Source organism: Carlito syrichta, unplaced genomic scaffold (genome assembly GCF_000164805.1).
Source record: "Carlito syrichta isolate Samal-C Ts95f unplaced genomic scaffold, Tarsius_syrichta-2.0.1 Scaffold310924, whole genome shotgun sequence".
NCBI classification, from domain to species: domain Eukaryota; kingdom Metazoa; phylum Chordata; class Mammalia; order Primates; family Tarsiidae; genus Carlito; species Carlito syrichta.
Window position 1 is genome coordinate 80070 of NW_007255020.1, and position 23867 is coordinate 103936.

Here is a 23867-nt window from a genome sequence, read left to right on the forward strand (position 1 = left end):
GCAGGGGTGAGGACCCAGGATGCAGGCCCCAGTTGGTCACCACTGACACGCCCAGTCCTCTTCCAGGCCTTGCCATGGTCCTGCCGCCAAGGCCTGTTCTCAGTCCTGGTTGCGCATGCACACGCCTGGGTTAATCAGGCTTGAGAACCACTGCTGAAGAGGGAAGTGAAAAACAGGAGACATGATCCTGAGGCCAGAAATTCTCCGCTAGTGCAGAGAAAGATGTGAGACAGTTTAGAGAGGTTTTCTTGGTCTGTGAAGGGTTTTCTCTCAGAGGATGGGGAATGTTTTGCATCTTCCCTGGAGCCTCAAGAGGAAATGAGTGAACTCTAGAGTAAAGGATCAGTAGAGGTGTAGGAAAGAATTCCCTTCCAGGGACGGATGTTGAATGTTGGAAGGCACAGCAGGAGAGTATAATCCTGTAAACCACTCCTCTCAGTGGGGGTGAGCTTTTGACCGAGCAGAGGTTGCCATCCAGAGGCCCCAGAAGGATGCACAGGATCTTTGATCTTGGGATGCACTTGAACTCTGTCATCGGCCCTAAATGTCACACTTTTCCTTGTACCTTTCTTCCTCGTTGGAATAACCATCAGCACCTTCCTCCTACAGGAATCTCAGAAAACATGGCTGTGCCCTCAGTGCCAGACCTGCAAGAAGAGAAACTACGATCACAACTGGAGGACGAAAAGAGAAGGTGCCTGTCCTTTTTTGCCACACACAGCCTGACCCAGCCTCCCAGGGCCTCAAAGATGACCTAGAGGTGCCAAGGCAGAGCAGCGACCAGCCCCCAGGCTAGGGCTGAAGCTACTCCAGAAAGTGGGTGCAGCAGCCTGGTCCTAAAATAGTAAAAGGAGGAGGAATGAGGATCCTGGGCCATGTGAGGTTAGAATGCGGAGCAGGCCAGCCCAGGTCTGGGAAGCATCTGGGCTTGTCTGCTGCTGCCACCTAGGGGAGTCAAAAAGTATAAGCACAGTGGTCTTCACACCATGGCTTTAGCCAGCTTCCCCCCCCCGGAGTCCTGAGAATATCCTACCCTCATGTAGCCATTTAAGGTCCCAAAATTATTTTACTTACACAGAGAGGAGCTTCAAGCATAAACAGGCAGGCGGCCATTACTGATACGCAGCATGGAAGCACTCTCGCTCAACACCACAGTCAAACTGTTTAGTTCATCATTACTGGTGCACTCACCATATGTGTTGTCTCCTCCATGCCATGGGAAGGCTCTGGCAATCCTAAATAAATCACCATCTCTGTTTCAAGGAGCCCATGGTGTCTTTGCAATGCAGCTGGCCTGGCATGCGTCCCACCCCCCACTCACAAACCCAGGAGCGCAAAGTCCCCGGCACTGGTCTCCAGGTCACTCCAGACAGCAGTTCACTGTTTCCTCCCAGAATGCCCTGACTGCCCTACCCCACAGGGCCACTGTTGCTCTTCACTCCCTTGGGGCACACCCCAGTTGTCCACCTTCTCCCTCGCTCCATATTTTCCCCAGTCTCTTTCCAACCCAGTCTCGTGTCTTTACTCCACCGCCATCCTGTCCCCTTGGGCCACAGTTCCAGTCTCAACATCACCTCAGAGGCCAACTTGTCTCTTCAGCGTGACTGTTGGACTGTTTCCTGTCTAACAGTTTCTGAATCATCGTAGCAGTCCCAAAACCAACATACTATATGCAGTAACAAACTTGTTATACAGTTTGATCCTGAGCTTGAAGGTGACCCAACAAATGGTGAGGCAGTTAAGACTATGGGTTCCAGAACCAGATCACCCAAATCCTGGCTCTGGCCAGATATGGTGGGTCACACTGTAATCCCAGCACTTTGGGAGGCCAAGGCAGAAGGATTGCACGAGCCCAGGAGTTCAAGACCAGCCTAGGTAACATAGCAAGAACTTGTCTCTACAAAAATAAAAGAATAAGCCAGGCTTGGTGGCATGCACCTGTGGTCCTAGCTACTCAGGAGGCTGAGGCAGGAGGATCACCTGAGCCCAGGAGGTCAAGGCTGCGGTGAGCTGTGATTGTGCCACTGCACTTTAGTCTGGGCAATGGAGTGAAACTCAAAAAAAAAAAAAAATCCTGGCTCCTTTGTTAACTCTGTGCCGTAGAGCAAGTTATATATCCTCCCCATGTCTCAAGTTCCAAATCTGTAAAATAAGAGCATAATAATAGTATCGTCCTTATAGGATTATGATGAGGATTAAATGAGTTTATGTATGTTGAGCACCTAGAGCAATGCCTGCCCCTTGGTAAGTGCTCAAAAATGATAGTTCCCATTCTTGGAGGAAGGGTTATTCATCTGCCACACAGATCTCACTGGGCCTACTGGACAAAAATGCCTCAATCTGCTCCTCTATGATGGACTCAGACCCTGGAGCCATATCCCAGCCTCAGTGAGCTTTCCATAATGTCACAGTCCCCAGGTGCCAGGGCACTGCTGCCAGGCTGCTGGGGCACAGGTCCCGTTCATCTACAGCCCTGCCTCCACACCAGTGCTCTCAAGAAGGCAGGACACTGACTCTTCTTTGATTCCACCAAAGGTATAAAACAATGTTCACTCGCCTGAAAGCCCTGAAGGTGGAGATTGAGCACCTGCAGCTGCTCATGGACAAAGCCAAGGTGAAGCTGCAGAAAGAGTTTGAAGCCTGGTGGACAGAGGAGGCGGCTCACCTTCAGGTATGGTCTGGGGACATCAGAGCGGCTGGGGGAAGCAGGTATACAGCCCTCAAGGGGCTGTCAGGAGACAGAACGGGAGGTTTGGCCCACGGGCCCACATGCTCTCAGCCCCTACTCGGGAAGCAGGTGCTCATTTAGTAGCAAGGACTATGGAAGATTGAGGTTCATTATTTCCTTGTTCTTGTGCCTCAAGTAACCACCTGATGCGTGAAAAAGTGAGGGATAGCTCTCCAAAACCAAGAGTTTGCAATTATTGCTTTGTGTGATATTCTTCAGTGATAGCCTACAGGCAACATTTATTGTTTTTCTTATTAGTCTCATATATATGTGCATATCTATTATAGAAATGTCACTATGTGGAAAAGCAAAGAAGAAAGTAAAAATCACTGTAATCCCTCCACTTAGAAATAGCCAATATTAACATGTTAGATTATATTATTTTGTCTTTATTTCTATGCATATTCATTCCTATGTTTTTATAAAAAACAGAATCGTGTTGATTGTATCACAAATGGCTTTTTTAAGATTTAATTGTATAGCATGACTATTTTTCCATGTTCTTATTCTATAGCTTTGTTTGAATGGCTGTTACTGTTCCATCATATGGATATATTTATATTCATTTAACCAGTCTCCTGTTGTTGAATATTTGGGTTGTTTCTAGTTGTCTACTCAAAACATATTTGCAGATAAATTTTTGCATATTTCCTAGACAAGTTCTTAGACATTTTCTGCAATATTACAAAGGCTAAAATAGCCTGTTAAGAAGTGTTAGTATAAAATCCCAGCTTTGATTATCCTTGTGTAACTCCTCAGCTGTGATATAATAGAAGTGACAAAATGAACATAATCATATCACTTGTGTGGCTGGCAGAACCCCTAGTGATTAACAGGCTGACCCCTTCATTGTGAGACCTAGGAAACTGAGAACCACAGAAGGCATTTGTCCAAGCACACAGCCAAGTAATGACCAGTGTGTTACCAAGTGGCCATGTGACAGGACATTAGAAAATGATATTTGGATCAAATTAAATGCACACAATAACAAAGAAAATCAATTAGTTTGAAATACGATTATCAAAATATTTAAAATCAAAGTTATGATATAGTAATCTATATACCACTTTAAAAATCTAGGGGTAGGCCCAATATTTACCATGATTTCAGAGTAATGACAAATGCAAGCTTTCTGCACCAACTGTATCGTGACATTAAAATATGTGTGGTTTCTATTAGGTAACAAGGTCACAGGTATTGCTAATACTGCTGTGGTTGGTTGTCTACATGCATCAGTGAAAGAAATGCTAAATTTCAGGTAGAAGCCAAGGGTATTCGCAGAGCCCCTGGATTCTGTCCATGGACTCTGGATTAAGAGCGCTTCCTGGTAGGCTCATTCGTGAGTGAGGCCACAGCTAGCGCTGAGCATACAGCCACTGAATGGGAAAACAGGGTCATCCAGTGTGACTCTGGAGGTATCCAGGCAAGGCTGACAGATTCAGGCAGCTTTTTACTTACACAATGAAAGCCGGAGTAGGCAAGGGTGTCAGCTCCAGGTGTGCCCTGTCCCCCAGGATGTCACTGAAACAAAAGGGACAAGATAACAACAGGGATGGTGGGACACCCTACTGCGGAGGATCCCATGCCATGCCACCCCTGAGAGTTCTGTGGCTTGTGTCTGTACCCTGAGTGGGCCCAAAACCCCAACAGAACAAGGGAGGCCATGAGAAACTGTCCTGGAACAGCCTCCCGGAAATTTGGGAGGCAAGCAGAAAGTAGCTCTGTAGCAACTACTCACCAGCCTCCTGGCTCTCCTGTTCCAGGGCCAGGGCTTAGATGAACTGCGATCCAAGCCTTACTCCTGAGGCCTGTGTGGAGACACGTGAGGCTTTCAGGGTACCACGGAAGAGCTGTTTCCCCACATGAAGTACTCAGTGGCTTTCTCCTGACTCTGGGAGGGGGTCTTTGGGACAAGGAGAAGCTCAGCCAGAAAGGATTTCTGGAGAACTGTCAGATAGCATTTTAAACATTTTTTGCTAACTATAAAAAGTAACAGATACTCAATTTGGAAAACCTGGAAAGCACTGAAAAACACAAAGAATAAATCAAACATATCCATAATCCTACCATCCAAAGTGAATATTATGGTGCCCATCAATATGGTCATTACTCTGTCTAGGTATATTTATTGCCATATACAATGTATATACCAATTTTGTAGCTAGCTTGTCTCCCTTGAGAATTACGCCAAGAATATCTTCCTGTGTCATTAGATTCATGCTAACACTATGAAACTCCTTGGGCCCACAGGTGAATTCTCCAGCAGTGAATTCACTTGATATCATGAAGCCATTTACTCAGACATCTGAATCCCAACATGAACGGCCCCAGCTTCTCTGTAACAAAAGGTGAGGAGAGAACTCACCAAGAGTCTTGGGATACCCAGAAAAAGCTCCCTACCCCTCTCCTTAACCCATTCCTGCAGCTCTAAATGTCTCTTTTATAGGCCGTATGATCTGTAAAGATGAATTATTTTTACTGTTTAGTCAATTGTGGATACTCAGGCGAGTGGTTTTCAAATTTGTTTGAGCACACACCCCTTCAGTCTCTCACTCTAACAGCCAGTAGACCCACTGCCGTGGTAACAAGAGACAAGTGATTTAACAACCAAGCCCTGTCCTGCCCCCTGAGTGGGAGGAGGGCCTTGGTGGAAGAGGGAGGGGAGTATAGTGTGGAAGAGGAATGGGGGATTGGGAAGGAGGAGGGTGTTGATGATAGGATGGGAGTGTGGCTGACCTGCCAAGATACAGAGGGGCTCTTTGTCCTAGCAAGGTTTCAGAGGAGATGTGGGCAGCCTCCCATAATACCACATGAAGGTGGTCAGAGCCAGTTTCTATAAATAGGATGATCTAGCAGGGTAGACTCTACCACCCCACACGCGACATTACGGTCTCTTTCCAACCACATGGGAGTAGAGCCTATGATGCCTGCTTCCTGCCATCCTCCATCCCTGAGACTCAGTGCTGTCAGGCCAGAGGACAGGCAGCATGCGTGAGAACTCCGTCTTGACACCAGGGAGCCATCCTTTGGATCTGAAGGGTCTCTGAGCCTTCACATTGAAAATGTAAAATAGAGCTTTAAAAAAAGGTGTCAGACATTACCTGTGATGTGGTGAGAATGGCACTTTACCTCCACGATCTTCCTCTCAAAAACCCATAACGCCAATCCAGTTGAAGAATGAGGAAATATCAGACAAATCCCAACTGAGGGACATTCTGCAAAATACCTGACCAGCACTCCTCAAAATGTCAAGGTCATCAAAAACAAGGAAATTCTCAAAATCTGTCACAGCCATGAGGATCCTAAGGACACACGCAGACTAAATGTAACGTGGCATCCTGGGGGATGCTGAAACAGAAGGACATTCAGTAAAAACTAAGAAAATTCAGACAAAAGATGGACTTTAGTTAAAAATAATGTACCAACGTCTATTCACTAATTGTGACAAATGTATTTTGCTAACATAAATAAGCACAAAAGGGCAAGCTAGGTAAGTGGGAACTCTCTGTACTCTTTGCAACTTTTCTATAAATCTAAAATTATTCTTTTAAAAAAACTTGTTTAAGGCCAGTCGGTGAGCCCTCTACCCCAGCTTGACATTTTGATATTTTTCCTGGACTTTCCCACATCACTACTCTGGCCCCCAGTGCTAGCACTTCAGCTTGTGTCTAGTTTTAGGGAATATCTCTTATGTAAGCTCCTAAGCCCAGGGTCAACAACTGGCACAGTGTGTTTTGTTTGGCTAGCTTGGTGTTTTAAAAGGCAGCATGGATCCATGAAAGAAAAAATGGATGTTAGACTTTATTAAAATTGAAAACACTGCTCTACAAAGATATTGTTAAAAGAATGAAAAGACAAGCCACAGACTGGGATGAAATATCTATAACACACACCTCTGATGAACAACTTGTATCCAAAATATAAAAAGAACTCTTAAAATTCAATAGTAAGAAATAAACAGCCCAATTAAAAGGCAGGCAAAAGATCGGAATGAGAACCTCAACAAAAAAAATATACAGATGAGAAATAAGTGCATGGCAAGATCTTCAACATCCTATATCACTAGGGGATTACAAAACAAAACAACAGTGAGACACTACTACAGCCCATTACAATGGCTCTAATCCAAAAAACTGACAATAACAAATGCTGATAAGGATGGGGAGCAACAGGAACGCTCATTGATTGCTGGTGGGAATGCAAGATGGTACAGCCACTTTGAAAGACAGAGTGAATGGATTCTTACAAGACTAAACGTAATCTTACCATAATCCAACAATTACACTTTTAGGTATTTACCCACATGAGTGTCCACACAAAAACCTGTGTATGATTGTTTGCAGCAGCTTTATTTGTAATTGCCAAAAGCTAGAAGCCACCAAGAAGTCCTCCCAAAGGTGAATGTATAAACAAACTGTAGTACATTCATACAATGGAATATTATTCTGCAATGAAAAGAAATGGTGCCCAAGTGCAGTGGCTCATTACTGTAATTCCAGTATTTTGAGAGGCCAAGGCAGGAGGATTGCTTGAGTCCAAGAGTTTGAGACCAGCCAGGGCAACGTAGCAAGACCTCATCTCTACAAAAAAATCAAAAAATTAGCTAGGTGTAGTGGCATGTGCCTGTAATCCCCATTACTCAGGAAGCTGAGGCAGAAGGATTGCCAAAGCCCAGGCAGTCCAGGCTGTAGTGAGCTGTGATTATGCCACTGCATTCCAGCCTGGATGACAGAGTGAGATCCCAACTCAGAAAAGAAAAACAGAAATGAGCCATTGAGCCATGAAAAGGTCACAAAGGAATCTTAAATACAACATTGCTTAGTGAAAAAAGTCAATCTGGGCACAAGAACTGTGTCTCATGCCAGTAATCTGAGCACTTTGGGAGGCTGGGGCAGGTGGATTGCTTGAGCCCAAGAGTTCAGTTCGAGACCAATCTGGGTAACATAGTGAGACCTTATCTCTACAAAAAAAAAAGAAAGAGAGAGAGAGAGAGAAGCCAATCTGACTACATACTGCATAATGCCAACTACATGACATTCTAGAAAAGGCAAAACTATGGACACAGTAAAAGAATCAGTGATTGCCATAGATTTGTGGGGAGGGAAGAATTAATAGGTGGAACATAGGGAATTTTGGGGGCAGTGCAACTATGCTCTGTAATACTATAATGGTGGATAGATGATTTTATGCATTTGTCAAAATCCATGGAACTACAGCATAAAGAGTGAACCTCTGTGTCAACTGTGGACTTTAGTTTGTAAAAATGTGTCTATGTTGGTTCATCAATTGTAACAAATTAACCAACTAATGCAAGATATCACATAGGGAACACTGTAAAGGGGAAAGAGGGAGTATGTGGACACTCTCTGTACTCTCCGCCCAATTTTTTGTAAACTTGAAATTTCTCTAAGAAATAGTCTTTTCATTAAAAAGAATAATAACAAAATTAAAAGGCAATGGGGTAGGAACAGTGGCTCACGCCTGTGATCCCAACACTTTGGGAGGTTGGGATGAGAGGATTGCTTGAGCCCAGGAATTCAAGACTAGCCAAGGCTGAGCAACACAGAGAGACCTTGTCTCTACAAAAAATTAAAATTTGAAAAAGCAATGTCCTTAGGCAGCTGCACTGTTGCAGGGCAATGCAGGCAGTTTGGCATTAATGTTCTGCATCTGGCCCACCTGTGTGTTCACCTGGGCACCTGCCAACCTTTTAGAGGAAAGTGAATTTGTATTTGCAACCTCTATATACCTGACTCCTTCCCCACACAGAGCCCCCACCCTCCCCTGAAAAAAAAAAAAAACCGGGACCCCACAGAGCATGTCTGAAGTACACAACTAAGAGGACAGAGCTTCCGCCAGTCCTGGCTCTGACTCCATTCTGAGTCCCTCGTGTGTCTGCCATGGGAGAATAAGGTCCTTCCAGCTGTGAGGTTCAGTGTTATCTCCCCAGCCGCTTTTCTGATCTCCTGCATAACTCCTACTGGTAGAAATGTCCTTCCGAATAGGAAGTCCCATGTCTAACTTTTCTTTTGCTTCAAAAACACTAAAGTGTGTGTGTGTGTGTGTGTGTGTGTGTGTGTGTGTGTGTGTGCGCGCATGTGTGTGTGTTTGTGATGGCCAGCGGTGTCACAAAAAAGCTCAATAAATATAGTCATTAGACCCGAGGCTATAAGGTAGAAATAGAGCACGCTTGCCAAGAAAACCTTAATCCTGAAGTTCAGAACCTTGGACTTCAAAGGTGTGCATTAGATCACCCATGGGAGCTTTCCCCAAAATCCTGCTCCCACCCCAAGCCCCCTGGGGCTTGACTACTGGAAGGAGAATCTTTGGGAAGATGGCTGCTCTCAGGCAGGCTGTGGGGTGCTGTTCAGCTCTGTCACCTGTGGTGGCGCCAGCACTCTGGTTGGATGCTCCAACCTTGTGATTATTGAGTATCCTGAAGGGCATTTGTCAAGACAGCTCAACTGGGAGTGGCCGGCTCCCCCAAATTTCCTCCCCCATAGTAGTGTGAGTGCTAAGATTCATGGGTGGGGCCGGGCTCAGTGGCTCAGCCTGTAATCCCAGCACTTTGAGAGGCTGGGATGAGAGGCCGAGGTGAGTAGATTGCCTGAGTTCACAGGTTCAAGATCAGCCCAGGCAAATTGGCGAGACCTCGTCTCTACAATAAAATTAAAAATAGCCAGGCGTGGTGGCATGCGTCTGTAGTTCCAGCAACTTGGAAGGCTGAGGCAGAAGAATCGCTGGAGCCCAGAAGGTCGATGCTGGGGTGGCTGTGAGCATGCGTGTCACTGCACTCCAGCCTGGGCGACAGAGTGAGACTCCAACTCAAAAAAAAAAAGTGTCCCTGCTGGAGTTCAGAAGAGGGAGCGAGGTCTCAGGGCTCGCTCTGCTGGTGACAAAAACATCGCCTGCCTTTTAATGCTGGCAGTAAAGATTAGCCCAGAGAGCTCTGACAGGGTGAGGCAGGGAGGAGATCTTATCCCAGATCATCATGGCATCTCAGCCATTCCCTGTGCACAGTCTGCAGTGGAGGGTAAGCTCAGAGGAGACAGCCATGGCTTTCTTCTCTTACTGGAATTATTTCCCCTGTCATTCTTTGAAGGTCCGTATGGGCCAGGCACCAAACAGGTGAGGAAATATCATTGCTCCCCACTTTACATGTAAAAAGCCTTGGGCTCACAGAGATTAAATCACTTGCTCCAGGCCACCCAACTACTCTTGGTGAGACTAGGACTTGAACCCAGGCCTGCCAGCCCTGTCACTACCTTCACTCCTTACAGCAATTTTGTTTTGCATCCATGACTGCCCTTTAGGGACACGTGTACATGATGCTGTGTGGTAGGAATTGGCATTTATGCCCATATTCTGTAATATTTTAAACAAACACGCTTTCTTTATATTCTTCCCAACACCAGGTCCTCCTGCTTGGGGTATCCACTCTTCTGATGTGTCCACGCAGTCTGATTTTTTCCCAAGAGGCTGGGATTTCCAAAGAGCAAAAGTTTCCTTTCCTTAAAAGGCTAGTCTCCTAAGGAGGGGAAACCCAAAACATCCTATGATTAGCCCTCGCCATTTCAGTTGAAAAAAGTCAAGTTCAACCCCCTCGCTCCACAAATGAGGACACCAAGGCCCCGAAAGGAAATGAGATGTAACTCTGTGATTCATAACACAAAGAACTTCAAGTTAAACCGAGACGATCCCCTTCCGCGTGGAGCTCTTCTTCCTTCCTCTCTCTGCCCCGCCTCCCATCTTCCGCCATCTGCCCGGCCTGCCTTCATTCCCCCCTCGAATTCCCTGGCTCATTTTTCCTGCTCTGTGCTTTCCCATTGTCTCACTCCCCATCCACCAAGGCTGTCACTCACCACACTCATCTGTTTGTCCATGCTGCTGTCAGTCTTACCTGCCAGCCTGACAGCCTGGCAGCATCTCCAAGATTGTGTCTGCCATGGCCCAGGTCTAAGAAGTGACCCCTGGCCAAGGCCTGCGAGGGTGTCCTTAGGAAACCACTCATCAGAATGGTGCCCTTCCCCCAGCCTCCACCCTGTGGAACCTGTCCTGGCCCCGGCATTCCTGCACACTCTCGGGTATCCTGATTTAAAGAGAATCCCTGGATGTGCTCACAAGAGACCCTTAGCCCTGTAGTTGGGCTCCAGAAGGTTCAGACCATCATCGGTCACCTTGGAAGAGTCCCTTCAGCTGAGACTTTAACCACATGAATCTCAGTCATTGCTCTTCCAAGCGGCACCCTTGGGCAAGCCACTCCCCACTTTGGGATCCCCTCACCTCATCTGTGAGATGTGCCAAGGTCCCCTAACACTGTAGTTCTATGAGCAGAGAAGTGTTCCCATGCAGCATGAGAGAGAGCCCAAACAGCCGATTCCACCTGAGCTCGGGGAATGCTCATGTGGAATCACTGCACAGTGGAACTGGTCCCCTGCTCGTCAGGTCCTGAAAAAACCTGACTCATCACTTCTCTGGGGGAGCTCAGATCCTGAAGGCTGATCCAACTAAACATTCGCACTGGCAACCCAGGAGGCCTAATTATTATTAATATTGCTTATTAGTTCTTATTAAAAAGAAGATAATTCATTCTGATGGCTGGTGTGTTCTCTGTCTAGAGGGATGTCCACATGAGAAATGAATTCCGTGTCAAAACCTGGTTGGACAAAGAGAGAGGGCAAAGGCCATCCGTGGTACAACCCCGAGAGTTACGGGAAGTCCATGGCATCCAAGAACGTTGGAGCAGCTTAGGGACTGGGGTACTTATTTCCCTCAGAATCCCCCGCCTTCCCTTTCGCCATCCTCCTGCAGGAGCCAGTGGAGGCCACTGGAGGGCAGCTGGGCCTGCTTAGGGCGCCAGGTTTCCCCGTCTGCCACTGCGTGATCACGCCCCTCTGCCCTGCCCCCATCTCCTCCTCTTGCACCTGCTCCCAGTCCCCAACAGTTGGGCACCTTTGAACTCTCCCTGGAACCTGAGCCAAGGCTCCGCTGCGAAACCAGTGAGTCAGTGAGGCATTTGTGCGCCGATGACTTGGCCTTGCAGACTAGCTACGGCTTCCAAGGTGACCCTGACCCACTATAATCGAAGCACCTGAAAGATGGACAGCCCTTTCTCCTTCCCTTCTCCAGCCCGACGCCAGGAACCGCTCTGCAGGAGCCCTGAGAATTGGCCACTGTTCTCCAAAGGAAAGCTTGCGGAGCCTGCCACCTTGTGGCAGCCTCTGGTCCTACAGGAGTCCTCCTCAGAGCCCGCACAGAGATCCTCCCCACTCTCCAAGGGCACTGTAGACAGTCTCTGCACTGCTAGGAAATGGGCGGCAGTGGGAGGAGGGGAGAAGCCCCAAGTTCTGATTTCCTCTCCTGTTTGTTTGACCCACGGTCCTGATCATGGAAGAAGGCCCAGGGTAGGAGGCCCTGCCGCTGGCTGAGATGGGAGGACAGACGGCTGCAGATGGGGAACGGGCCGTACTCATTGGTGGGACAAGCTCACCTATCTGGAGCCCTAGCCTGCCTTTCAGTCTGAGTGTCCCAAACTGCAAAAGGCAACCTCTTAGGCCTCTTCCAGGCAGGACCATCTCAAAGCAAGGAAGAGGGTCACACCACTGAGTCCTTACAGCACAATGTAGGAGACTTAGACTTGGGACCTAGCCATCAGAGGCACGTGGAATGAGCTGTGTTTACACACCTCTTTGCCTCCCAAGAGGACCTTCTGGGTTCCATTGCATGCAGCCAGGTACTCCACAGGCTGACAAACTGCTTGTCCCACCCATGAGCATGGCCCCTTCCCTGACTCCAGGAGCACACGTCAGGTAGCCTGGTAAATGGGCATAGCTACATCTGGTGGGTTGTCAGATCTGACAGGGCCCATGGAGTCGGTCAGCTGGAGCCACCCCGGGCACTCAGGTAAGTCAGTATGTGCTTCCTAGAACACCGCAGAGTTGACCCTAATTAATAAAGCACTGGGGCTGCGGCGCAGGTTCTGAAGCCCCACAGGGTCACGATTACCTCCAGATTCTGCCACTTGCCAGCTGGGTAACTTTCAGAATTTCTTTGACCTCTCTAAGCCTCAGTTTTCTCATCTACAAAACAGGGATAATGACATCTACTTCTTAGGCCATTGAGAGGACTAAATGGCATGCTGTTTAACAGAGCACTTTCCTAGGGGCTGGCTTGTAGACAGTGTCTATAAACGACTGTTGTGGTCATTGCCGTTTGTTGTTCAACTTCCACAGCCAATACATGCAGTTCTCTAACAAGGAAGATTCATGTGTAAATCATGCAAGACAGAGGATTCTTGGCTCTTGCTTTAGTCTGCTCAGGCTGATATAACAAAATACCATGGCTCAAAAAACCAACATTTATTTTTCACAATTGTGGAAGCTGGAAGTTCAAGATCAAGGTGCTGGCAGATTTGGTGTCTGGTGAGGGCTCTCTTCCTAGCTGATGGACGCTGCCCTCGTCTTTTATCCTCACATGATAGAAGGGGCAAGGGAGCTCTCTGAGATCTCTTTTATAGGGGAGCTCACTCCATTCACGAGCACTCAAAGTCCACGATCTAATCACCTCCCAAAGGCCCCACCTCCAATACCACTATCTTGGGGGATGGGTTGCAACATATGAATTTGGGGGGGCACAAACATTCAGTCTAAAGCACAGCAGATTCAGTTCCTGGTAAGGGCTTCCTTCCTCACTCGCAGATGCCTCCTTCTTGCTGTGTCCTCAACAGCAGAGAGGTCTGGTTTCTCATCCTTTTCCTGTAAGGACACTAACCCCCTCATGGGGGTTTCTCCCCTCAGGACCTCATCTAAACCTAATGATTTCCCAAAGGCCCCATCTCCAAATATCACATTGGGGATTGTGGCTTCAATTTATGAATATGAGGAGGACACATTCAGTCCACAACAGCCTCTAAATGCACACTCTGAGTTTCTCTTCTACAGACTTCTCCCTGTACCTTTTGCTATGGTCGGTTTGTGTTTTGCAGTGACGTGAATGCCAGGAGAATCCTGCCCTCGCCCTGCCCCAGCCAACACAGTCAGGAATGGAGCAGCACCAGCATGCCCCTGGAAGACAGGTCTGTGGTCTCCTCCTCCCTCTGACACCTGTGACAGTCCCTGTGGTGGGTGCAGTGGGCCTACAAGGCCAGTCCCCTCCCCTCAAGAAGCCCCTTATCCACAGAGCCCCTGGATAGCCTTTGCCCTGGTCCCCTGGGAATCCCCTCTCAAAGGGTAGGGGATTTTTCTCCCAGGGTCCCTGGGGCCTGGTGCATACAATTGCTTCACACCTTCTTGTGGATAGATGTAGCTGGGGGGCATAAAAGTAGAGTTGGCCCAGGTTGGTTCCAACATTGCCCACTCCCCACCTGCAGAGCACCCAGCAGAATACAGAGCTGCCCAGCCTACCTCACAGTCCAGAAGCCTTTGTTTCGGGGCCAAGCAGAGAGGATGAGGCCTCTCCCCTGCACACATTGTAAAATAGAGAGATCGTGACACCGAGACTATCATAGGAAGTGGCACTTTATTACACTGGCCATCCCAGTGGACCTGAGGGTCTAATGCATCCAAATCGAGTGCCCCAGAACAGAAGTGGGGTCTTATACCCTTGTTTAAGTAAGGGAGAGGGTCGTGCTGAGTGATTACATACTTCCTTTGGAATTTTACAAGGTTGTACTCAGCAAAATTAGATTTTTCAAAGAACAAATGGTTTCCAGGAACTGCAGGATTGTTAACCGTCAACTTCAGAAGGGGGACTTTAGATAAGAGCTTTTCCATTTCCCTGAAATGGCCAGTCTCTGGGCCATTTGGCCTTTCTTAAACAAAACGTGGCCAGCGCCTAGTGGGTCTTTAAAGGTGCAACTTGCCTTTCAAAAGGAAATACCTTTAACTGCTACCAACTCCCTTCCTGCCGCTGGGCTAGTGGGAGCCATCCCAGGTGATGGCCATGAGGCCAACTGCCGATCCTGAAGCAGCTACATGCGTTTATTCACTCAATCATACAAGAAATATATTTGAGCCAGGTTCGGTTGGTCAGCCTGTAATCCCGCGCTTTTGGGAGGCTGAGGTGAGTGGATTGCCTGAGCCCGCGGGTTTGAGACCCGCCTGGGCAGCGAGACCTCATCTCTACAATAAATCAAAAAATTAGCCGGGCGTGGTAGTATGCGCCTGTAATTCCGGCTACTCGGCGGAAGGATCGCAGAGCCCAGCAGGTCGTGGTTGTGGTGGCCGGGAGCAGCCACTGCACTCCAGTCTGGGCGACCAAGTGAGACTCCAACTCAAAAAAAAAAAAAAAAAGAAAGAAATATATTTGAGCATTTACTGCATCCTGCCACAACATTACTTGTGCCTTCTGTCTAGAATGGCTGTTCCGCCTTCTTCACCCGGCTGACCTACTCTTCTCCCAAAACTGCCTGGCGTTGAGATCCCCAAGCTCCAGGCACACTGAGAGGCTCCCCGCAGCTGCTGGGCCCACCAATTCCACTCTAGCACTTCTGGCTGAGCTGCAGCTGGGGCTGAAATACCCACACCAAAAAGTATCTATAAGGATGGTTGATCATTGTCATGTGCAGTCCTCACTGCCTTCTAAGGAAGTGGCTACTGTCTACTGCTATGTTGGGACAGGTGTGAGGATGGAAGATGGGCACAGCCGGGCCAGTGTGTTGCTCTAAATTTTCTTTTTCTTTTTTTTTTGTTTTGAGTTGGAGCCTCACTCTGTCACCCAGACTGGAGTGCAGTGGCCGCTTCCGGCCACCACAGCCTCAACCTGCTGGGCTCCGGCGATCCTTCCGCCTCAGCCTTCCAAGTAGCCGGAATTACAGGCATGCGCTACCACGCCCGGCTGATTTTTTGATTTATTGTAGAGATGAGGTCTCTCCACATGGCCCAGGCCGGTCTCGAACCCTCAGGCTCAGGCAGTCCACTCACCTCAGCCTCCCAAAGCGTGGGATTACAGGCTGAGCCACCAAGCCCGGCTGCTCTAAATTTTCTTAAGGGACATGCTGTATGTGGAAGATGGATAGAGAAAGGGAAGAGAGTAGGGCACATAACATCCCTCCCTTTCCTAGGGATTTCCTGGATATCCTACCCAAGGCAACACTTCTATGCATAAATCTCATTAGCCAGAATCTGGTCACGTGTGGTCACACGTAGCCACAAAGGAGGCCGGGAAAGGTAGTTTATTTTCTCTGGGGCAGTTTAGCTAAATATGGTTCTGTTTTTAATCTCTGCCTTAAGGGCAACTAGATAAGCCATTGTGGGGGATGGAGGTGCAGTGAGACAGCACTAAAAGATACCACATCTAAGTTGTAGCAGGAGTTGACAGGCCCTAAGTAAAATGGGGTTGGTTTGGTTAAGTCAGAGATGAGGGAATGGAAAGGGTGGTGGTGAGGAAAGGGTGGTGGTGAGGGGAAAGAAGACGTATTTCAGCCATGTGTAGTTCTAGGGGAGAGCAGTCCAGGAAGGGAAAAGGGCTAAAGCAAAGGCCCTGAGGCTGGAAGGAGCCTCGTATATTCGAATAACAGAAAGAAGGCCAGGGTGGCTGGAGCTTAGGGAACCCAGGGCCGGATCACACAGAGCCTATTCTGAAATGTCCTGCCTCCACGGGACAAGTTTGATTTTTATTCTGAGAGTGATGAGAAGCCACTTAAGGGCTTAAGGAAGGAAGTGACATGACCCAATTTATATGATAAAAGGCTTGGTCCACAAGAAGATGGGAGGGAGGAAGAAGGAGTGTCGCCCAGTGTCCTGGATGAGAACAGTCACTGAAAATGGAAAGGCACTTTGGAAAGGTAAGTGCTGCATCCAGTAAAGTGTGACATGTGGTTGTCCCCAGGATCCCCGAGAGGCCAACGTCTTCCGTCCCTCTCACCGGAGATAGCCAGACAGACTCCGACATCCTGGCCTTTATCAGGGCCAGACAGAGCATTTTGCAGAAGAAATGTAAGTGCACCTCCCTCAGAGTGCATCACAGGTCACCAACACTTGGGGTGGGGGAGGAAGGGAGAGGCCAGAGCAAGCAGGGGGACGAGAAGGAAGTAGGATGCTTCCTGTCTGTTCCTGAAGCCACAGGAGCAGCCGCCCAATCACCCCACATCTGCCAACCTCTGCTTGCTCCTAGACAAAGCCCCAAGGGGGGGCAGGAAATCCCAGCACTTTAAGAGGCCAAGGTGAGAGGATTGCTTGAGCCCAGGAGTTTGAGACCAGGCTGGGCAACCATAGCAAGATCTCATCGCTACGAAAAATTTTAAAAATTAGCCGAGTGTGCTGGCTCATACTTATAGTCCCAGCTACTCAGGAGACTGAGGCAGAAAGATCACCTGAGCACAGGAGGGAGGCTGCAGTGAGCCGTGGTCATGCCACTGCACTGCAGCCTGGGCAACAAAGTGAGACCCTTGACTCAGGTAGGTAGGTAGGTAGGTAGGTAGATAGATAGATAGATAGATAGATAGATAGATAGATAGATAGATAGCAAGTCCCAAGGGGGAGCACCAGAAACACCAAGACGTGCCCAAATGAGTGGGTGGCCCAATGCTCCTACCCCTCCTGGCAGAGCTCTCTCTCCCTTTTCCAGACCTGCAGCTCCTTTTGTTCTTTGTCTCCAAAGCCAGCTCTCTCCTTTCTTTAGCCTTCCCACACATGAAGGGCCTGAGTGATAGGTTGGTGCCTTGTGGAATCCCCCACTGGGAATATCACTCTCTATCAGAGCAGCGTGGTTCTTGCCAACGAGCTGTTTATGTAAACACTACTTGAAGGCCCCCTGTTTGAGAACACAGAAATAATCACAAAGGAAATATGCTTGGCATTCAGACGACAGGCAGAAAAGGAGAGGACTCTTCCTGGCCTTCGCCACTGGCCGGCCCCCTTCCTCCTGGCAGCTACCCATCTTCCATCTGCTGTGGATGGGCCTTCTCTTCTTCTGCCTTCCATCCCCCAGACACCCACAGGGCAAGTCCTAGGGTCCCTTACCCCAGCCCTGCATTCAGTGTCATCCCAATAATCCAAAGGCTACTATTAGTCAGGCTCAAACGGCCTTCACATGTCAGAAAGGCGCCCTTCCTTAATGGTATGAAATGGCAGACTTGAACTGTTCCATGACTGACACGTGCCCTGAGGGGCCTGCCCTCTGCTTCTGGGTCACCTGTCTGCAGTTTGCATGGGAGGTTTGCATACCTGGAGCACTGCAACTGAAGGACGGCCCTAGCCGCATCATCCTCATCCATCTGGGCTGCAGCCTGCTTCCTGTTTCCTCTTCACCACTAGGACCAGCAGCACCTTCATCAGGGCTTTTCTGAGGCCTGAGACAGCCCAGCTCTGCCACCAACTTGCTGTGACATCTTGACCTTCAAAAGAAAAGAAAAGATTCGGTGATCTCCAAAGCTCCATCTATGCCCCAAATACTCTAATGATCTGTATTGGACACTGAAAAGTAGTGAACAACCAGTCAGTCAGCAAACACTGCATTTATTGGGCACCTCTGTATGCCAGACACAACTCCTAGTGCTAGGGCTACAGCAGGGAACAAGACAGAGTCTAGTCCTCGAGAAAATGACATACTAGGAGGAGGAAGGCTTCAGTGAACAAATAAATAAGATCATTTGAAGGGCCAATAAGTGTTATGAAATCGCCCAACTATGTAATGTTGCAGACAGCAACTGGGAAGACGGCTTTTAGCTAGGTGGTAGAGGCCTCTCTGGAGAAGAGAACTTTAAATTGATGGCTGACTCATGAGAATGGAGAGGCCGTGCAGCATTCTGGGAGTATGCGGTCCATGCTGAAAGTGGAAAGCCTTGGAGGGGAGGGAGCTTGGCTTGGTCACAGGGTGAGAAGGAGGTCAGAGTGGCTGCTGGACAGGGAACAAGCAAGGACAAAGGCAGAGTGGTGACCACTGGCCATTTTCCATATCAAGGTGGCCATGGACTAGCGCCATTCAGGCAGTGGCCTGAGAGTGGCTGAAGGGGGTTGGGGGAGGAAGCTGAGGCAGGAAGCAGAGACAGGTGGAACAGGAACAGGGAACTGGGACTGGAGCTAAAGGGAGGCAGGAGCCCAGAGGGAGAGTCTTGTCTGTTTAAATAGCTCCTATTAAGGCATGTTTATATACTGAAACATCAGAAAGAGGAAAATTGATGCCACAGCAGGAGAGGGGGACAGAGCTGCAGGAGGAGCTTCCTTGAAAAGGAAAGCGGAGGGAGGGGCTAGGAGACCCCCTGCCCTGGAAGATAGAAATCATAGAATCAATCCATAGAAATCAGTCAGCATTCTTGTGTTTCTGTTTTTGGTTTTTTGAGTCCGGAACTTACTCTTTTGACGAGACAGGCTATGGTGCAGTGGCCTACCTACAGCTCAACCCAACCTGGACCTCCTAGGCTCGGGCGATTTATCTACCTCAGTCTTCCAAGTAGCTGAGACTACAGGCACGTGCCACCATGCCTGGCTAATTTTTTGAGTTTTTTGTAGAGATGAGGTCTCACTATGTTGCCCAGGCTGATCTCGAACTCCTGGGCTCAAGCAATTCTCTCACCTTGGCCTCTGTCACCACATCCAGCAGAAATAAACCAGCGTTCTTGCCCTTAGAAGGCCTACAGGCAAGTAACATTTTTAGATACGTTCACTAAGCCTTTGCACATTTGAGAGAGATGTTATTATTCAACTCTCCCAAAAGAGAAGAGGCATAAGCCCAAACTCCATGTCAGAATGGTGCTCTCCTGCTAACATTGTCCCTGGACAGTCCAGAAAGTTGAAAGGGCGGGCACTTGTATTAAAATTTGTATGTCAGCCGGGCTCGGTGGCTCAGCCTGTAATCCCGCGCCTTCGGGAGGCTGAGGTGAGTGGATTGCCTGAGCCTGTGGGTTCAAGACCTGCCTGGGCAGCGAGACCTCATCTCTACAATAAATCAAAAAATCAGCCGGGCGTGGTAGCGCATGCCTATAATTTCGGCTGCTCGGAAGGCTGAGGTGGAAGGATCGCCGGAGCCCAGCAGAGTCTGGGCGACAGAGTGAGACTCCAACTCAAAAAAAAAAAAATATTTGTTTGTCAGATTACCATTTATAAATTGTTTTTATTTGTATTGTTTCATCTGATGCTCTCAACACCCCTGTAAGGCATGCAGAGCCAAGTTTATGATCCCCCTGTTGACAGGTAAGGAAACTGAGGCACGCAGAAGTTTAATAACTTGCCCAAGGTTAACAACTGGCAAATGGCAGTACCAGGGTGATCCAGGTTTTCTGCCCTCTCTCCACTGCGCCACGTTGTCTTGAAGAACTGTAGCTACCAAGATGTGCCCACTCTGCTGTCAGGAGTTCTCCTCTCAGCCTCAGGAAAAGGGACCAGCCTCGACAGGAGGGGAGTGACCACAGCCTCTACCCACCCTGCAGCTGGGGAGCTCTGTTCTCCAAACAAACAGCAGCCTGGAAGTAATTCATCAAAGCAAACAAAAGCTCCCGGGCTCAATTTTTTATTCCTAAAGGAAGAAAAATAATTCTGGTTTCTAAGTGACCATGGGACTGCAAAGGAAGCCAAAGACAGGTTGACAAGGAGTCCCTCTGCCAGGTCCTGAAGGGTCAACAGGAACGACCTCTGTGAACACATGGCAGATGGTCCCAGTCCCACCACGCAGCACTTCATACATGGCCCGCTTATCAGGCTACCCCGCCAGGCAAACATGCAGGCCAGGGCCCAGGCACCTCCTCAGCCAAAGCAAACACTTCCCTCTTCCAGCCCCGGACCCACTCAGCTCTTAATTTAGCGCACAGCAGGCCTTGGCTTCTCCCGGAGTGCTCATTAAGGGGGATTTGTGACTGTCAGGTCAGGAACAGGAGCCCAGAGAGGGTGATTTAACATAAGCCTCGCCAGCTCTTAGGCTTCACCAAGGGCTGGGATGAATCCACTTGATTTAGGATTCGTGGAAAAGTGTGGAACGTTTAAATCCCTGCCAGAGGCACGCGTGGACAGGTATATACACCCCGTAAGGGATGTTAGTCATCCATGGAGTCAAATCTGCCATTTTCAACTGCCAAGGACAGTCTTTACCTCTGAGAAAATGAGGTTAGTCCCTTTCTAGAGGGCTTTTTGTTTTCAATATCCCTTAATCCCTGAGTTTGGAAGTATTTCCATCTGGAAAGGAACCTCGGTGTGACCCTCATAGGCACAAGTCTGCCTTCTCCTAGGGGTGTCAGGAGAGGCTCCACCTCTCCCAGCCCCTCCTGCCCCACAGTCCTGGCCCAGGCTGCTTGTCAACAGTGCAGCAGAAGCACCAGACCCCAGATCTGGTCAGCAGTCACACATCCAGTGGTCCCCAGCTCCTGCCCCACCTTGGACTACAGAGACAAAAGCAGAGGATCAGAACCACTTGGGTCCACCCAAGCAATTCTGATTTAGTGGGCCTGGGACCTGGCCTAAGCATCAGAACTTCTAAAGGCTCCCAGAGGTTTTCAGTGTGCAACAGAGTCCAGGGTAACTGAAACACATCATCTTCGTAAGCTCTAGAGCCCTTGTCTTCTTGCTTCCTGTTCTAGGATTCAATTAGGACAAGTCAGAATGTCTTGAAAATAAAAGCCACCTCTGTTTAATAAAACAGTAAGGCCAGGTGTGGTGGCTCATACCAGTAATCCCAGCACGTGGGAGACAGAGACGAAAGAATTGCCTGAGCCCAGGAGTTTGAGAGCAGCCTGGGCAATCTGATGAGACCTCGTCTATATAATAAATTTTTTTTTTTTAATTAGCCAGGCATGATGGCACATGCCTGTAGTTCCGGCTACTGGGAAGACTGGGTCGAGGCTGTGATTGCCGTAATCATGCCACTGCTCTCCAGCCTGGAGATAGAGAGAAATAAAACAGTGAGGCCAGCCTGGGGCCTCACACACAGAATTAGATCTGAAGGACCAAGGAATCATGAACTTAAATTGTGTCAGCCTCCTCCTCCCTACTGCCTCCCCCATCCAATGTGTCACCGAGATTTACCGATTCTTCCTCAGCAACACAAAGCAGACCAAGCCCGCACTCTTCACCCTCTGCCAGGTCCCCATGGCCACACCCAGACAGCTGCAGCTACCTGGTCATCCATTCCCTGACCAGCCTTCCCCTTCAGTCTCTGTCTGCCCACTGCAAGTTTTTTAAACATTGTATTAATTTCTTCACCCAAGAATCTCAGAAATTCCCTTTGCTCTTAGTATATTGGCAAAACTTTAAGCAAAGTAACTGCCTATCACTTGTACCAGCTCTTCTCATACTTTAATGTGCCAGTGAATCTGAGGGTGTTGTCAAAATGCAGATTCTGATCCAGTAAGTCCAGGTTGGAGCATCTCTTACACTCTGCATTTCTTAATGCAAGAAGCACCAGCGCTGCTGGTCCACGGACCGTACTTTGAGAAACAAGGAGCTACTTTGCATTTCCCAGGTACCCCATCTCTGCTAGCAACTTGAAGATGTGGAATGTGAGGTCTAGAAAACCGCCAAGATTTGCCCAAAGCCACACCATGCATAGGAGACTATCCTGGCTAGAACACAGGGGCCCTGGTTCAGAAGCCAGAGAAGCCTTCTCTATGCCCAGCCATGGAAGGTGACAGGATGGGAGCTATGTGGTCAGGAGGAGCCATCCTGAAATATTATTAGTATTTGGAGCAAAAAGCAAGGAGACAATCTCTCTGAGGATTAAGTAAGAGCATCAGTAAAAACTGCGAGCTTGAAAAATCAGTGCTGGTCCCAGCTCAGGGAGAGCCCTTTTGCAAAGAGCAAACCAGACATCTTTCTTCAGAGCGTGGGGAGCAAATGCAGCCCATGGGCAGCAGGACACAGAGATGCACTGCTCAAGATGCAGAGAGAGAGGCCAGCAGCCTCTTCTCCTCCCCTTCAATCCTGGGGAAAGCCGATGTCCACATGCACTGCCTAACCAAGAACATTCTGTCTCCTTTCAGGTTTAGGGAACAACTGAATTTCCAGTAAGGGTCCAGCCCTGCATCATGTCAGCAAGAATGAAGTACAGATAAAGGCAGCATCTCTCAATTGTTCCAGCCTCAGAAGTGGTCTGTGGGCTGCTGTGAGCAGCTAGTGACTTTGACTCCAATGGCAGGGGGCCGTGTTTCTTTAAGAATGGTGTCCCGGAGGCCACCAGAGAGGCCGATGGGGACATTTTTCCTATGGTTGCTGGGGCTGCTGGCAGGGCTGGGCAATGCCAGGTGCTGGGGCCAGGATGAAGGCTTTAGCTCACTACTGTAGTGATGTTTCACATAGATCATTATAGACTTTTGAGATCAAGAAGCAGCACCCTCATAATGTAGAGTCAGGGGAGGCGTGTGAGAGGCATGATCATCTGTTCTTTTTAGCTGTTTGGTGGTCCTCTGCCCCACCCCACCCCTGCTTTGGATGCCCAGGACTCAGTGGAATGCAGGGCATCTTGAAGACCAACCGTGATCTCCCAGGCCAAATCCCCCACCATCACCACCCTCATGGCCTGATCAGTGCCCAAACAGCTGTGTCTCCAGGGAGGCTCCACCCTGCAGAATCTAAGCGCACTGCAGCATCCAGAGAACGGGGGAGGCTCCCAGAAGCTCTGCAGAGAGCTTGAGAGAGAGCAGCATGGACACCTCGCTTGGCCTCACAACCTCCACCCAATCACATGGGGCCTGGCAGGATTCATGCAGAAACTCCCCAGTCCCACAGAGAAAATGTAGCTGTCTGGGAGTCTTATCTCAATGGGCCTCTCAACATTCCAGGCTCTGGCTCAGGGATACAGACCCAGGAGAAGGTGGGCCAGCCCTCAAGGAGGCCCTTGGAGAACCGCCCCTGGGTCAGGGGTTCCAACCCAGCTGCATCTGGGGAGGAACTGAGGAGGGTCAGAAGGGACAGCACCTGGGAATGAAGATTACAGAATAAAAGCGCTGGTCCTCTGCTCCTGTCATCTCTGTCCTACAAATATAGGATCTGGTGACCCTGGGGGAGCACAGAGATCATATGGTATAATTGGCTTGATTTTTTTCTTTTTTAGGACTGAGTAAAAGAATCTTGCAGAAGATAAAATCATTGTATGTCAAAGCTAGGCAGGCCCAGAGAGTCTGTAATCCACACCCCTTGTCTATGTAACGAAAAGACTGAAGAAGGAGACACAGCTTACTGTTAAACAGCTAGTTAATGTCAAATGCCCCCTCCTCAGG

The 23867-nt window shown here is 48.8% G+C and overlaps 1 protein-coding gene across 1 annotated transcript in view; it reads left to right on the forward strand.

Annotated features, from left to right (window-relative positions):
• KIF6 (kinesin family member 6) overlaps positions 1-23007 on the forward strand; it is a 99456-nt gene extending 76449 nt beyond the window's left edge. The window contains exons 4-9 of the mRNA XM_021717757.1: positions 610-694; positions 2536-2671; positions 4979-5076; positions 13713-13802; positions 16556-16662; positions 22632-23007. Of these exons, the coding sequence (XP_021573432.1) occupies positions 610-694; positions 2536-2671; positions 4979-5076; positions 13713-13802; positions 16556-16662; positions 22632-22648 (533 nt within the window). The 3' untranslated portion in view covers positions 22649-23007. The remainder of the gene's footprint in view (positions 1-609; positions 695-2535; positions 2672-4978; positions 5077-13712; positions 13803-16555; positions 16663-22631) is intronic.
• The last annotated feature ends 860 nt before the right edge of the window (positions 23008-23867 follow it).